General features: G+C 41.7%; 1 protein-coding gene across 2 annotated transcripts in view; it reads left to right on the top strand.

Annotated features, from left to right (window-relative positions):
* The window catches only part of PELI1 (pellino E3 ubiquitin protein ligase 1), a 55656-nt gene extending 39289 nt beyond the window's left edge, over positions 1-16367 (top strand). For both annotated transcript variants that reach the window (XM_044454169.1, XM_044454170.1), the window contains exons 2-7: positions 1443-1589; positions 3469-3598; positions 9733-9834; positions 13214-13411; positions 13528-13716; positions 14849-16367. In XM_044454169.1, the coding sequence (XP_044310104.1) occupies positions 1519-1589; positions 3469-3598; positions 9733-9834; positions 13214-13411; positions 13528-13716; positions 14849-15415 (1257 nt within the window). In that variant the 5' untranslated portion in view covers positions 1443-1518 and the 3' untranslated portion in view covers positions 15416-16367. The remainder of the gene's footprint in view (positions 1-1442; positions 1590-3468; positions 3599-9732; positions 9835-13213; positions 13412-13527; positions 13717-14848) is intronic.
* The last annotated feature ends 1165 nt before the right edge of the window (positions 16368-17532 follow it).

Raw genomic sequence — 17532 nt, 5'->3', positions numbered from 1 at the left:
TATTAAGTACCAAAGAACTTGGTATTGTGAAACTAATGGCAACTTTGAATTCCAAGGACAAGTGTCAGTGTAATAAAGATGGGTATTAAATTTTCTGTAAAGCTGGCTAGTTAACCTTTTGGGGCTTTCAGGCATATCTGATGTTTTGAAAAGGTATCTTGGGCACCACCACAAATTGCCCTGTTAGATAAAATAATGGGAACACCTATTCACTGAATTCTCACTTTTTTTGTTGTCTCCCCCCCCCCCCCCCATTCCAGCTATTTGAGGGCATGGGATTTTGGAACATGGAAATCTTTATTCAGGTCAATAATATACTCTCGCTCCCACAAACAGATGTGGAGACAAAGTCCCCTGCCGAAAAATGACTGGAGGGGGGAATTAACTCACCCAATTCCAAGAACCTTCTTGCCCCCAAGGTTATTCCCAAGCCCATTTTGGCCAGGAAATGTTTCTCCCAACCTCTGTTAAAGTTAATAGAGCAATAGCACTCCATTGACTTTAATAGAGGTAGGGGAAAGCCAATTTGGAAAAGGAGGGGCAGAAGAGATGAATGAAAGACAATATAAGGGGCCTCTGGGGCATGCTCAAGGGTCTTGGCGGGTGCTGCTCTGCTGCTCCTTGCTGTAAAACATGCTTTTAAAAAACTGTTGTCCTCATGGAAAAACTGGCCCCCACATTCTGGTATATGAAGGAAATCTTGTCTAATGAAGATCCTGTATGTTGGCAGTATGGCTTCTTCTTCTAGGAAAAAGGCACTTGGTTAATCATTTGATCGTTCTTTTAAAATTGCATTGTTCCTTCTTTCTTTTTTCCAGCACAGGCATCACTTTCTCCATATGCTACCCCTTTTCTGTTAAAGTGCAGGCACATACGCCAGAGCCGTGTGTCACTTCTCACATCATGTCTCTGTAATGTACACAAGATGGTGGCGGGGAGGGACATGGTGTGCTTGGGCCTACACCTGTATCAAACATTCTAGCTTCAGCAGGTATGCCCACTCAGCCTGTAACATGTCCTTATAGCCAGTGGCTGCTAGAGCATAGCTTGAGTGATGCATTCTGACCTAGTTACTTAAGCAGGATTGAAAGAATTTCCTAAGGCCAAGAAAGGGCCTGCAAACTTCAGGCACAGCTTTCTGTACATCACACTAGAAAGTTTATTCCTACCCTTCAGATACTTTCTTGCTTTTGCTGTACTGTAAAGAGCCTTGGTGTGATTTGGAAGCAGAGTTGGAAGTGGGTTTCTGCATAGTATGATTCTAATTAGCTGTCAAGGGAAAGCACAAAGCTTGGCAAAACCAAATCAGACACTCCATTGTTACTTTAGCAAATGAACAAATATAACAATATATTAAGTCAGTATGCATGCTTACTTAATTCCTATGTTTGGCTAAGCTGATAGACATAACTAAATTTTCCTTCATCTTTCTCTTTCTATAGGAAATAATGAACAAAGTGTGCCAAAGTTCTTGATCAGAGAAGTGTAACCCTTGAGGTAAAGGAATTAGCTAGGCTCATGTTTTCGCCTGATCAAGAAAATCATCCATCAAAAGCACCAGTAAAATATGGTGAACTGATTGTGTTGGGGTAAGTACCTTGCATTAAATGAGATCCTTTAAGGCTGCAGTGAACACTGCAGGCAACAACTATTTTGCTGGTCCTGTTTCTTGCCCGATTGTATAGCAAGCTGCAATACAGTTTGGAATTTCAAAGGCTGCATCTGGTGCCACTTTCTTCTAGTACCCTAACTTCAACCTAAATCTTCTACACACTACTGCTATAGGGCTTGTAATTAGCGCATGCCCACATGATCCTGCTGTTTGTTGTTGGGCATGATCCAGCCAAAGCAGAAAACTTTTCAGCAAGAACAATTAAAGCATGTGCTTAATTGTCCTGTGGAAATCAATGAGGCTTAACTTTTGGTCACAGTTTATCATTATTTTTAAGATGTTGATGCTACAGTGGGATCTGAATAACTGATCAGTCCAGCAGGAGAGAAATTCTGTTCTTATAGACATTACATTGAGCCTTAAGGATAGTTATGTGCAGTTTTCAGTGTACCTGATCCCAATTTATCCATCTAGAGTGTTTCTCCATGTAGCTGTTGGACATGACCGTGATCAGAACTGACAGGTTTCTACTAGTATCTCTTCCTTTTTCCTTCCCCCACCCTCCTTTTCATGCCTCTTTTTAAAAGAAAGCATTCTGTATTATAAATTTTGCCCAATAGCCAAAGAATCTGTAGTCTGGACATGCTTTCAGTGCCCTCTGAAGAGATTCTGCACTTGGAAGTCCAGGTGAACAGGCCTGAACTAGGAACCCATTTGTTCATACCTCCTCATTGGGAAAGGGCAGTGGATCAATAAATATTGCCAGAGACCCAAGTAATAAGAAAAGAAAGGAAAAATGAAACCACTGCAGAATCTCTTCCATGCTACACAGTGTAGCAACAGACATTGCAGATAAGAATTAATTGAAAGTAATATGGTGTTCATATTAAACTAGGCTAATGTTATAACACCTTATTCAAACATTCACCTGAATCTGTCAGAGATCATGCAAGAACGGAAAAGTGTTCATGCATACAGGAAAATATTAATGTTTTAGATAGTAGGTAGAGAGGAGTAGAGAAGCTGCATACATCTGAAGACCAGTTCCAATATAATACTTGATATTCTCAAGATTTTTTAATTACTCCTGTGGAACTATATAATTAACAATTTTTTGCAAGGATCCTGTTAGCTCTGAGGACTTTGTACTCATGTCATGTTTTTTAGAATGTTATGTTTCTAAAAACATGACATTCTCATGTCATGTTTTTTAGAATGACATTGGTACGTATGTACCCTCAGAACTATTGTCCTGATCCAGACTTTAGAAAAATTTATATAATCTGATGATTGTGTAGGAACACACAAGTCCACATGAATGGCATTTATTTTTATTTATTTGTTGTATTAATATCCTGCTGTTCATCCAAGGTACCCAACGCAGTGTACATGATGCTCCTCTTTTCCTATCATCATTCTCACAGCAACCCTGTGAGGCAGGTGAGGCTAAGAGAGAATTATTGGCCCAAAGCCCTCCAGTAATTAATATGGCCAAGTGGGAACTAGGACCGAGACCTCCCAAGTCCCAATCCAACACCCTAGCCGTATTGGCAGTTTACAGTATAACATGACTATGTCAGTTGTGAATGTTTTTGCTGTGTCCTGCTGTCTTTGGGACATTGGAATAAGCAGTGCTTCCACATGCCATGCCTTGGTAGAGTTTTTTTTCCTTGTTGCATTCTTATTTCCTTAGGTGTTGAAAGATGCATGATCCTACTCTTCTTATGTTTCCATACAGGCATAGACCACTGATTTTATGATAATCTTTCCAGGTTAATTAAGAGCCCTCCACCTGCAAAAAAAAAAAGAAGAAGAAGAAGAACCTCTCATAATATTCCTCCATTCTTCTTCCACAGGTACAATGGCTCTTTGCCAAATGGAGATAGAGGAAGAAGAAAAAGCAGGTTCGCTTTATTTAAAAGGCCCAAAGCAAATGGGGTGAAACCTAGTACTGTGCACATTGCCTGTACACCTCAGGCAGCTAAGGTAAGCTTGATTAATGAGATTTTATTTCCGAAGTCTTCCTCTTGTTAGGGTTATGTTAGTGGCAGTTAAAAGCAAATGTTAATAATGGAGTTGGCTGAATCATTCCAAAGCAGGACCCCTCAGTCTGACAGGCTGATCTCTCTTTGTGGACAAAGCCATTTTTAATACTGCTATACATACTTGTGTCTTGCTCTTCCTTCACCAAACTCAGGGTGGTGTACATGTATTTGCATTCCCCAGCTTGATCCTCATAACAACACTTGTTTGCCTTGTGAGAGATGGGGAGATGGACTGCCATGAACTTCATGGCTGAATGGGGATTTGAACTCTGATATCCTGCTCAAGCTTACAAGAGCTGACCAGGGCTATCAAGGATAAAGCATTTTGAAAGGCATACATTCATAGGGTTGCCATAAGACAGAGATGACGTGATGACACATTATTTAATATGCATTCATTCATTCTATTTTTATGCCATCCTATAGCCCAAAAGGCTATCTAGCCAGCTTGCATTACAACAACATCCTGCTCAAAGTCCATCACTTTAACCACTGCATCACTGCTGTGGTCATCATGTACTCATAATTACTGTTAGGCTTTCACAAATGTTGTAAATGGTATAGTATGTGGTTGGTAGAGATACTGCCCATGTGTTGAGGATTTATCAGTGTTGGAGGATTGGGGCTTAATATTGAGGCAGGATTAGGAGAATATTTGCAGGTGGCTGAAGTTAGGGCTTTGGCAAAGGATAGGTTGCATTATAAATATTGACTCTGAAGATGGTTGTGGCTTGGGAGAGACGGTGGGAATGGTGTAGTAAAAAGCACAGTGGAAAGGTGAAAGAGGAAACATGTGACCCAATATCAGGCAACCTGGCACAGAAAGCAGAAAGCTGGGGGAGAAAGCAGGTTCCACATCAACTGGCATGAGAAATAAGTTAGAGCCAACGTGGAGACTTAATAAGGTGGGCAGTAATATCAGAAAAATCCGGGGAGAGAGGATTTGGATTTCCAGATGTGGGAAAGGATAGTATTGAGGAAAAAACATGAAACCCTGAAGTAGGAAAAGGGAAGGAAGGTCAGATATTAGAGGTGCTGAACAACATAAAGCTGTGGGATCCTGCTGTGGCCTGAACCTCATGGTTGAACAGGATGAAGGCAAGTGAAGGGTGGAGATGACTCCAGGGTTTATGCTCCTGCAAAAGCAACCATGTCTTGTGGGGTGGGGGAGCATTCATGTCTGTCTTCTCTGTATTCTGCCAGGTATGAGTGGAACATCAGGGAAGAATTACCCGCCAGATGGCTGAATGACTGTAACTAGACTAGAAGCCAAGGGCTGGAAGGTTTCCTGGCAGCTTAGGGGAGGTTTCCTGGCAGATTGATTTAACTGGTGTTTCTGTTGATGTCCCAGCTGGTCTCCAGAATGTGAGATGGCCTGGGCAGGAGGAGTACATTGGTTCCTTGGTACTGTGAAGAGTGTGGCACAATCAGATGCAAGTAGCAGAAGATTCAGAATAAAGCCACCAAGATACAGGCTAGAGGCCATTTTAAGGTCCACTTAATGAATTTATTCATTGTATGAATATAATGGTTGAATAGCTATGGCTGACGCTCTCAGGGTGACATGCATTAGAAACATTCTATCACTATTCTATTCCACCATGCAGAGCTTTTTAGCATATGTAGAGTCTCCTTCATCTGGAAGTTCAAGGAGATCTACTGAAACTCTTAGTAGCTTATTCAGACTTGTTTTCTCAACCTTTTGCATTCTCTTTAACAGATTGGCTATTGATTATAGTGCTAAAGAAACACCCTCTATTTGTACTATGTTATTGTATTGCTTGAGAGGGCTGAAGTAAATGCAGTGTTGATGGTAGTGAGAAGGTGCTGTGGTCATGCCTCCCTGAGAGAGGGAATGGTCCCAACCGCCATAAAGGAAGGGACCAGTCATAAATAAGCCTTCTTTGAAACATACAGTTCTGCCAGCCACAGACACGGTGCCTGATGGTGTATATGCAGCTCCATTGCTGGATGGCGTGGACCCATTTTCCATCTGTTTGGTCCATAGAAAGGGAACTCTGGCCCCCTTTTAGAATTGAGATGCTCTCGGTCCCTTTGCTCAGGGATGCAAGACCTCCAGCCTGTCAGGCACCTGTCAGGCACCCAGTCAGGCACAAGTCTTGCCAGCCCACATCCTCCCATCCAGCTCAGATCAGAGATAAGTGCAGAGGTGGGGACGCAAGTCAACCTTGCATGACTTGCTCTGCCTCCTTCACCAAAAGGGAGAAAGTCTCTCTCCACTGGAGTAGCAAAAGGAACTCAGCCTCTTCTGCTTCACCTGGCCAGTCTTTCCTTGCTCTCCCCCCACCACACAAACCCCCCAATGGAAAGAAAGAGGGCAGGTGTGTGAAAACAGGACAATCCTGTTGTTTCTCCCCAAAAAGAATGACAGAGCCCAGCTGGCTTGACTTGGCTGCATGTACTGGTTACAACCTTGCCTTAGCTGATCACCTAAGTGAATACAAGCAAGGCTTTTTTCCTCTCTTCTCTTTCCCCACAATGCAATGCCATATTATTTCATTCTTTGAGATGGGCTCTGCTTCTCCGATGGCTCCATGCCATATTTGTGGTAGTTTGCTATTGTTTAGAATAGCCAAACCAAGTACAGCTATTTCCTTAGCAGAAAGGATGAACACCTTCTGCTGCAATAATTCAGTATGTACAACTGGGGCATTGCATGACTGGTATAATTATAGCGTGATGGAGAAAACATCTGGAATGTTTTATTGCCTAAAAAGCCTGTGGATGGCCTCTTCTACCAAGATTCATTTGTCTGAAGCAAACTTTTCTGAATGAAACTTTGGGGTTCAGGGGACCTGTTCCATTTGTCTTTCTCCGGAATAAGCGAAAACACCCCTTTTTATTTCTTTCTGATCTGTTTTCACTGTGTTTCCTATTTACATTTGGATATATGAGGAATCATTACAGGCTTGCAATAAAAGATTGGCTGACTATCTCAAATCATTCATTAAACATGAGCCTGTCCCACCATTTAAGCTTCTGGTGTGCACTTTTCTCCTGTCTGCCTTTTGAGGATTTCTCTCTTTGCCACTCATTCTTTTATTTCCCCCTTCTGTAGTACCTCATGTGTCCCAGAGTCACCTCCTTTCCCAGGCAAAATAGCCAGTCCCTAACCCTTGGCCCACCTCACCCTTTCATGGCAAGGCAGCAAACAGTACATCACATATTCAAAGCTTGGGAAAAGAGGCCTTTGCCTGCACTAGAAGGGCAATGCTATAGGTTCAGAAAGAGCTTTCCATGGACAGGGTGTCACAACAGAAGGTGCTATCCTTTGTTGCCATCCACCACATGGAAAATGTATTGCTAAAATCACCCTAATCACTAACTGTTTGTCCAAGCAAAGCAGATACTCAGACAGGAGGTGCTCATAGTGCTATTATGAGGTCTCCCTTCTATTCTGCTGTGTAGACAAGGTTGACATTCTCCCTGGAAAGTTAATTGTGATATTACTGCTGGAATGGTAGCAGCAGATCCTTTTTAATCACTCACCAAGCCATGTTACAAGCCATGGTTTATAGTGATAGGAACAAGCCTAATCTCTCCCCCCTAGCACCCCTGCTTCTCACTTGCTTCCTCTTCCCTTCATCCAGCACAAAGTACTTCAGAAGTTTTGTCCCCATCTTGATTAACTGTGGCTTGTCATATTGTCTGAATAGAGGAAGCTGTAGTTCAACTTAACCAAAGTTTGTTTGAAACCATCTTCAAGCCATGATTTATGTAGCTGGCTTGATTCAAACAACCAGATTAACCACAATTTAGGGTTTGGATAGCATACCCTGCAGTTATTAAAAACTGTAAGGGAAATCTTCTGATTCTGTAACCACATTAGGAAAGGAACAGAGGCTCACAAAATCATTGTGATGGTTTATTGTGATGCCTGAATGAGCCACAAAGTAAAGATTGAACTTGAAAGAGACAAGAATAAAGATTATTTCAGAAGTAAGTAAAGGCAGGACAGGTGGAGGGTATGACACTGGCTGGATAGAAGTTTGCATCTGTTTTACTATGGCAACTTAGATATTTGTGCATTAATATCATGTGTGAGAGTTGCATAACTTATGCTCAGAGATGACCTTTGATGCAGCCCTCAATGCTGTAATTCTGAAGGAGATTACTTTGGGCTGGTGAAGTTTAAAGTAAAGGGGACTTGTGCACTGTCTCCCACCAGTCGGTAGGGTTGCATCCTCCAAGCCAGAAGTTTGAGCTCACAGAGATCAGTTGGATCAGTTGCAGGCAACGAGGCATTGTTGTCCCAGACAAATAGCCACCCTCTTCCCTGAGCCTGTCAAATGGAAAGCTTAATCTGCTTTGCAAGCTTTCTCCCATCTGCATGAAGTAAATTTCCATTCCCTTTGTTTTATAGTAGCACCCATTTTGTCCAAGTGACTTATTAATCACCACAGGATATCAGCGAGAGTAAAAAAAGCGCTGTTGAAGTACAAACCCCAGTTTTCTTCCCTGAGTCCATGTGGTAATGGCTGGGCGGAAGAGGAGGAGGCTGTGTCAGCCATCACGTTTTGTGTCTCATCCTTTGTGGCACTTAATCATCCTGAGCATCTTAATCATTCAGTGTGTCTAGGCCAACATATGGTGAACAGTAGGCATGACTAATGTGCTTGTCTCATAGCAACATGTGTTCTGTTGTGAAGCACTAAGTGGGACCAGTTGGGTCTGTTTTGTTGGATAGATCACTCAGGCAGTTTAGAGAGACAAAGAGAGAGAGAAGATTTCTGTGTAATTCATAGTTGCAAACTGACACACCTGCACCTAATTAGCATCTGCTAAGTTCAGGTTTTGGGTGAGCTCAGCAGGAGGCTGGTAATAGTAGCTTCTCCATGCATGCTTCATGTGGGGAGTAATGGAAGCATCTTTGCCATAGCTCACAAGAGGACTGGAACTCCTTGTAGAAGAATCAAAGCAATCAGCTTGTAGCACTCTCACACATCCATTTTCCCTGTTCTTCATGTTTCATAGTGACACTGGGCTGGGGTAGCAGCAAAGCTTTCCACTGGCATTCAAAAAAGGTTCCACTTAAGGCACAATGTTTCCACTGACACTGAAAGGGGTCTTGCCATGGAAATATTAAGCACCAGGCCTTCCGTGGGGTACTGAGCCCTGCCCTTTCTGCGGAGGTGTGCAGGGCTGCCTCATGTATTCCTGAGAGTCTGAGCCCCAATGCCCCTCCTTGTGAAGAGCTTCTTGGAACACCACCTTGATCTCTAGCAATAATAATGAGGTGGATCAGCTCCATAAAGGAAGCCACAGCCTTGAATTTACAAGAGCTGAACCAGCTTGTGAAGGACAGGATGTTTTGGGGACATTCTTTGATAGGATTGTCATAAGTTGGAGGCAATTCATTGGCACATAACAACAAAGTGGGTGTCAAAGTGCAGCCTAGGGTAGCAATGGAAGGAAGGACAGACAGGCGGACAGATGAAAGATCTGAAGGGTTACGGTCCTTCTTCCCATGGTTGCTCCAGAACGGTAGCAGCCTTCAGTGCCCACCAGAGGGAAGAGTAATCCTGCTCAGGGCACCCTCGGCTTCACAGTGGTGCAAGTCACTGCCATGGCTGGCTGAGCCTAACTGTGGTGCCTCAATGCTTGTTCATGGCAAATGCTAGTTGTTACAGCTTCTCTGAAATGGCTGGGGTGTGCCTCTTTTTAGTTTCAGAATTTTGGTCCAGAAATTCTGCAGTGACATCATCAGAGTTTCACTCTAACAGTGGAAGTGAAGTCACTGAAATCATATACCTTTCTTTCCTAACCCAAGGCACTAAATGGAAGTGGACTTACATTTTCATTGCATCTCTGTGATCTTTTAGAGGCATATTTCTAAAGAAGGGAGACATTTAAAAAATGACTGAGTTTGTCCAGTACAGCTTTCTCTCTATTTGACACTTCCAGTTGTCTTGGACTCCATCTTTCATCATTCCCTGCAGGATGCCAGGTCAGGGAAGACTGACTTAGTAGGAGTGTGCTCTGTGATGTTTTACTGCTCTTGCTTAGTCATTTATCTTAGTAGCTTGTTTATAGTAATAACTTTTTTTCCTCCAGGCAATAAGCAACAAGGACCAGCATAGTATATCCTACACTTTGTCACGAGTTCAAACAGTGGTGGTTGAATATACACATGACAGCAACACAGACATGTTTCAGGTATGTAAAGTATGCATGTGTTGGGAAGCAGATGCATTCATAATGCCATCATTGGTATATGTTTTCACATAGAAAGAGGCAGCTGCAGTTGAACTAATACGAAGTAAGAATTTTTACTTCACTTGCCCGGTCATTAATGCTACTGACATCATCATCAGCCCTGAGAAAAGCTAAGCAGAGAACTGAAATTATTGGACAGTTTTAAAGTGTGATAAATATATTTTAAAAGACTGGGTGACCCTGGGGTTTATTGGCTGAGGGAGATGGGAAGAAAATCCTTGTAAACCAGCCAAGCAGTCAGGGCTTTGTTCGTATCCCTACCACAAACATCTGGAATTAACATTTTTAAGGGCCATGCAATTTGACCTTTCTGATCCTTCGTCTGTCATATTCTTTCTCTCTCAAGAGACCCTCTTTAACATAAATTTGAAGTTCAACCCAGCTGAAAATGATTCAGAATCAAGCATTACAAGTTAGCTATAAAGTAGGCGACATGCTTCTAAGGGTGCAACAAGCATCTTTCTGTAGAATATAACTAGGCTTCTGTTTAGAGAGAGATTACTCTTTGACCCCGCTGTTCCAGTTTTGCTTGGTTTGTGATCTGGATTAAATTTGCTGACTTCTGATCAAAAGGCTACTCTGGGCCCATGATACACTTTTCATCTGTCGTCTTTCCTGTGACCTGTACACTGTACATACAGACTTGGGTCACTCTCTTAGTTATGCATTGTCTTGTCTGCTTCCTTGGTTGCCTTGATGAAATCCTCAGTCAAAATTCTCAGGCCTTGATCTCAACATCTGGGGTGTTGATCACAAGCACTCTTTAGAAGCATTCAGCTTTCAGAAAAACAGTCCTGTTTCAGGTTTATAGCAGCAAGATGATAAGAAGTACCATGTCCTTGCCACCTGCTCTTCCATTGCAAGAGCAGTTGTTCATAGACACTGCCTTCATCAGCTATGAGGTGCTAAAAGAAGCCCTTGGCCACAGTGTGATCCTCCCAGCATGTTGGACTGCCACTCCCATCAGCCCTGGCCAGCATAGCCAAGGGAGAGAAATGGGCATTCTAGTCCAAGAATACCTGGAAAGTGAACCAGTCCTCATTCCTGTCTTGAACAGTCAATCTGGAATACCATGTTCTGGTTTGGAAACACACTGGCAAGCCATGTATCTAACACTGAACCAACCATTTTGCCAGGCAACTCAAAGTATCAAGTAGTAAAGTTTTTCCCCAAAACTGACCATTTCAGCTTGCTAAATGCTGCCCTGCAGACAGAAAACTGGCATATCAGAGAAGAACATTTGACCTTCATATTCTTTTTTACACATACAGGTTTTTTTCTCTTCCTGGGTAGGGGAAGTATCCAAAGATCACAGCCTGAAGCAGAAGATTCCAGTAAAACATACTATCACGAGATTCTTTTGATTGTAGCAACAGCATACAAGGATGTAGGCCAGTTGTGTTGCCCTAATGTGAATGGCAACAGAGGTAGCAGCTGCACATTCATAAGCGACAGCTCAGCCAAACTCTGTGTATCTCTTGCAGTGGGGAGGGAAGTAGAAGCATTCCACTTTTTTTCTTGCTAATGTAAATCAATGAAGGCAACCTGTCAGTCCTCTCTTGATCTCTTCAAAATAGGCAAATCTAAATGCCAATATTGTTATTATGCTAGTATATACTACATTATCTGTTAAAAATCCATAAAAGACTAAAATGCAGCAATGCATCTTCACACCATTTTGGCAGGCCAAGAGAATGGAGGAATTCACAGTTCTCAGGGGAGCACATTCCATAGTTTGAGGACAGCCACACAGAGAGCCTTTCAATGGGTGCCATTCAAATGGGCCTCTTCTCCAAATCTTATTAGCTGTACAGATTCTGAGGCCAGACAGGCAAGTCAAAACTGACACCTTGAACTGCACCCAGAAAGCAATTGGCTGCTAGTACAGGTATAATTTGGTTGCAATACCATGTGGCAGCCTAGCTGCCATATTTGCACCAATCAGACTCTTTAGGGGACATTGTTCTGTCACATTGTTCTATTATTGAAAAGCTTCTGTCTAGTCCCCTCCTTTCTCCCCCCCCCCTTCCTCCTGGGCACTGTAACCCCACTAAGTTCCATTAAACTCAGTGGGGCTTACTTTGGAGTCTAAACATAGGATCAGTTACACCAACTCGCTTTTGCTCTAATACGCTACCTCTCCAAACAGGTAGTTGGTTGTTGGTGGTGGTTGTTTAGGACAATGCTGTGAGAGTGAGATTAGAAGATCGAAGTGAGATAAATGGACTTATGCAGTATATAGTTAAACTGTGGAATTCACTAGCACAAGGTGTAGTGATGGACTGCTGTAAGGGGATTAGATGAAAGTCAAGGAGGATCAGGCTATTAATGGCTACCAGTCATGAAAGTTATATTTACTACCTTCATTATCAGAGGCAGCCTCAGTTGCTAGAGGATACAAATAGGATGGTGCTATTTTGCCCGTGTCTTGCTTCTTGACGCGCCACAAGTTTGCCATCCTGGGGACAGAAAGATAGGCTAGATAGCCCTTTAGTCTGATCCAGTGTGGTTCTTATTTTTCCCCTCCCACCTCCAATCAAAGGATAGGGTTTTGGGGAGTTTTTGCATTAAAAAAGGCAGCAAGTTACCCACAGATCTGCACCAACACATGCAACCGTTTCACCCTCTGCTCAAAAGCTTGGGTGTGTGCATGCCCTCTATGCATGCATGAGGCCCAGCTCCTGCCTTTCCCCAGTCTTCATGGCACCTGCACCAAGCATGCTTCCGGCTGCTGTCTCTTATGCATACATTTCCTGTATCTCCACATAAATGTGGACAGAGAGAAGTAACATCCCCTCCACTTAAAAACAAGCAAGCAAACCAGATTGTCTTATTTGGGTTATTTATTTGTTTGGGATTCTCACCTTGCAAACATGCAGCTCATCCAGTTCCCTCTTCCTGACTTAATCCAGGCTTGAGTCTAGCCATGCCTGACATTATGCCCTCACCCCCCAGCATGCTTCTTTGTCCAGGTGTGGGGAGGGGTCCCCCTCCCCAATCTCAGAATTGAGATTAGGTAGAGAATGGGTGTAATCCGATGGGTGTTGTCCACAGAACTCCTGAAGCAACTTTGACTTTTTGTTGTCCTGTAACACAGTTTTTTGGGACTGTTTGGTGATTCTTGCTTATAGCAGATATGCACCGAATCAGGAAAGCAGTGCATGGTTGCACAGTCCCAGTAGCTGGGGACAAAATAATAATGGGTTCAGACAAGAATGGACGCTGGAAACTGAGCTGGGGGACAAAATAAAGAATGTTGACTGCTTGAATGCTTTATTTTATGCCATATCTGAATCTATATCTGTTATATTTTTGCCAGATTGGACGATCAACAGAGAGTCCTATAGACTTTGTAGTGACAGATACTGTTCCTGGCAGCCAGAGCAATTCAGAGACTCAGTCTGTTCAGAGCACCATCTCGAGGTTTGCCTGCAGGATAATCTGTGAACGAAATCCTCCTTTCACAGCAAGAATATATGCTGCTGGCTTTGACTCCTCCAAAAACATCTTTCTGGGGGTAAGGAGCTGTATCCCCCTGCAGGTTAAATGCAGGTTTAACATTTCAGCTCACTTTCCAACAGGTCTGGAGATGAACAAATGAATAAAAGCAGCTTCTTGAATGTTTCCTCATAGGAGAAAGCTGCCAAGTGGAAGACATCAGATGGGCAAATGGATGGCTTGACCACAAATGGAGTCCTTGTTATGCATCCACGCAATGGATTCACTGAGGATTCCAAACCAGGGGTGTGGAGGGAGATCTCAGTATGTGGGAATGTGTTCAGCCTCCGTGAAACAAGATCTGCTCAGCAGAGAGGAAAGATGGTAAGTCTCAAAATATCAAATTATATCTGCTGTAAACAGCAATACTGCAACCTAAGTGGAAGCCCAAGGTTTTTTCCTGTATGCTAGTGTCATGTTAGGTTTGGAGTAGATTGCCCAATTTCCATGAGGATCTAACATCTCAGATATTTACAAAATGAAGATCTGTATTGGTAAGAATATCTTCATTTCATCACAATTTGGTGATGCTTTCTGTTCGAACTGCAAGGTGTGGGGAATGAGACATGTTCTTTCTAAGAAGTCTTGCAACTACTCTCTTGCCCTGTTAAGTGCTGTCTTGCTCCCTCCTTGCATCCTTCCACATAGTATTTCTATTTGGAACGCAATACTTCTACCATATCCCTATTACTTGGAACATGATAGAATCCTAAAAAACAAAACCAAATGAACCAAGAGTCTTGTGATGAGACTCTTGTGATGACTTATTATGACAATCTTTCACAGGTAGTCCACAGACTATGAGGAGACTGGGATTCTGTAATGTAACAGGTAAATATAAGGATAGATCAGGAGGGAATTGCAAGGATGTATAAAATGCCAGCATTCATCATTGACCTTTGTAATACTTACGAAGTGTTTGGATAAAACTTCAGTTTTACAAAATCTTTTAAATTTAAGTCTTTTAAGGGCAGCTTGTAGAGTATTTGGTAGAATGCATCATTTTTTCTGTGATGGTTGATTAGTATAGCCGGTTCTAGAGCAGTTGCTATTTCCATGAGTCTGGTCTTTATATTGGTACGTAGTTAAAACCAGTGTTTACAAGCACACCTCAAAAGTTCCAAGAACTGAAATATCTTATTTTGGTAAATTTTAGCCTAAAATAGAAGGCAGCATTGTAACATTCTGCTTCAGGCTCAGATACCAAACAAGCCTTGGTTTTCATAATACCCATGTTAGGCAGAATTATGCTGTAAAGCCATTCAAAGGAAGGGTGTTTGGAGTTAACTGACTGGATTCAGTTCTCTGATTTTACTACCTTTTCATCATCTTAGTCCTAAATACAAGGTAGTTACTGCTCATTTCATAAGTGTGTGTGTGTGGGGGGGGTGAGAATGAAAGATCAAGATTGGATTAATTAAAAGCTGATAAAATTTTGGGAAATCTGTTCTTCCAGGTTGAAAATGAAACCAATCAACTCCAGGATGGTTCACTGATTGATCTCTGTGGAGCAACATTGTTGTGGCGTACAGCAGAAGGACTTTCACGTACTCCAACTGTGAAGCACCTGGAAGCCCTAAGGCAGGAGATCAATGCAGCCAGGCCTCAGTGCCCCGTGGGCTTTAACACATTAGCCTTTCCTAGCATGAAGAGGAAAGATGTTGTAGATGAAAAGCAACCCTGGGTTTACCTGAACTGTGGTCATGTCCATGGCTACCATAACTGGGGAAACAAAGAAGAGAGAGATGGGAAGGATCGTGAATGCCCAATGTGCCGGTCTGTTGGTCCCTATGTGCCTCTTTGGCTTGGATGTGAAGCTGGATTTTATGTGGATGCTGGGCCTCCAACTCATGCATTCAGCCCCTGTGGACACGTGTGCTCAGAAAAGACAACTGCCTATTGGTCCCAGATTCCTCTTCCTCATGGCACCCATACTTTTCATGCAGCCTGTCCATTCTGTGCACATCAGCTTTCTGGTGAACAAGGCTACATAAGACTTATTTTCCAAGGACCTCTTGACTAACACACAGGTGTTACCCAGGACTGCATTTAAACATACGCATAAGCTAAAGGTTTCTGATTTCAAATGAACTGTCGTCTTAAATCAACTGTATTTCATTCTCTGGGCTTTGACAGTTTACTTTGAGATGAAGAATACTTTTATTATTTCAGCATTTAAAATTCTCTGTAGATAATGGAAGAAGTTTGGCTACGTAGAAAAGACTGGTGGTGGGTAGACGGAGCAGACAGAAGCTAGTTCCTGGCCCATCATTTTTTGAGATGGAAAAGATAAAATTATTTGCCTTCAATGTAATGTTTTGAATAACATGCCTTTAATATCTAAAAAAAGTCTTTTTTAAAAGTATATAACTGAGGGTAAATGTGATCAGTTCAAATGACATTCGTTTACAGCTTGGATGCAACCATTATGTAAAATAAAGCAACATGTATAGTAACTCCTTTTTCTATTTATATTTACTTTGAAAAAATATCCTAGATGACTTGGCTTAGAGTAGCATGGTAGTGGTGTTTTGCATCCATTGACTGGATGTGTAGAATAGTTCTTGACCAGAAAAGGGGAGAAAGGGGAAACAGTAGAGGAGCATTCTTTATTTTGTAAAAGCTTAATTGATGACATTGAGTTGATAGAAAAGCAAAAGGTTTTAAAACAAAAATAAAGCAAATTACATTTATGTGCTTTTAAAAAGTGTTTAACCACATTTCAGATAATCCAAATAAAAACTTTGGGCTTTTTTTCTCTCTTTCTCTCTCTCTCTTTCTTTGTCTGGTAGAACTGTAACAAATGAACTGGTCATATAACATTTACCTGATACTTGGAATATGCAATTTATCTCCATGAAGTTTCTTTTCTCCCTCTGTGTTAAGTATTCTGTGTTTGTTGTTTGTTTTTGTTTTTGCATTTGCAACACTGAAGGGTTTGTTTATTTAAATAAAAAAATACTCAAAGCATACAAGTTTGCCTTTTCTTCTTTCTCCTGCTGGAAACAAGAGAGTTAGAAAGGAAGAAGGTAGTAGAACTGACTTATGAATGGGTACATTATAGGGTAATACATTCATCTATCCTAAATACATATGAAAGTAAGCATATATAAAAGCATGCATGTCATACTATTTCAAAAGTCAAGTAACCTTCTGATCATATAGATGGGAGTAAAGCTGTTTATGGGGGGAAATACACGGAAAAACATAACTAATAGGGAAAATATCCACAACATGTCGTCATTCCTGTGTTACAGTACACAAACAGTTGAACATCAAATTCAACAATGCGCTATTATGGGCTGCCACTTTCCAAAGGCTTTCTGGGCTTTCGGAAGTCTTTGTGGGAAACAATGCCAGTTCTAATCCAGCAGGACTGATTTTGTGTGTCTGCATTTTTTTAAACGGAAGCATGACATTTAAATCATTTCAGTGTCACAAGATTGCTTCTCTTCTTTTCTGGCTTGATCATATTTTTTTTCTTTTTAGAATAATGACAAGCTTCTAGTCCTTATGCTAGAGAGGACAAAGTGTTGTACCAAGTAGGGAATGTTGCTGTTGTAAAACCTGTGGCCTCGGTCTGAAATTTGCAGTGATAAAGCAATGGAAAATGGAAGCTGATTTTTTTTTTTTTTTTTTTTGCATCTGCCATCCAATTTCAGAATGATCCTGGGCAGGATAGGTCACAGGATAGTAAAGGACCCAGCGTGGTCTCTACTGTGTATGGACCAAGAGCACTTTATGCCATTTGAACTAGCAGGAGGTCAAACCAGTTTGGATAGTATGCTTAAATTTGTGCCAGCTTTCTCCCATTTACTTTCATTGTATGAAATTAGTTTATGGGTAGTATTATCAATGAAAATTATAACAGATTTGCATGGCTTTGGATTTTAATGAATCTTATCTGCAAATTATGCAGTGGAATGGCATTTTTGTGGACCAGTATTTTTTTCTTTCCAAAATAGTAAACAAATTTACTCTCATGAAAATAGAATATATACACTGTTAAAATCTGAAGCACGCATATACACAAAACACTGCTTTATACATCTCTGAACTTGTTTCAACCTCTGCTGTGTAACAGTCTTCCATATGTGTACCCTCCACTCATTGACCATATGCTGGGCTAAGAAAAATACA

This window comes from Varanus komodoensis, unplaced genomic scaffold, assembly GCF_004798865.1.
Source record: "Varanus komodoensis strain SLA01 unplaced genomic scaffold, ASM479886v1 scaffold7_3, whole genome shotgun sequence".
NCBI lineage: Eukaryota > Metazoa > Chordata > Lepidosauria > Squamata > Varanidae > Varanus > Varanus komodoensis.
This window is presented reverse-complemented; position numbering and strand designations above follow the sequence as displayed.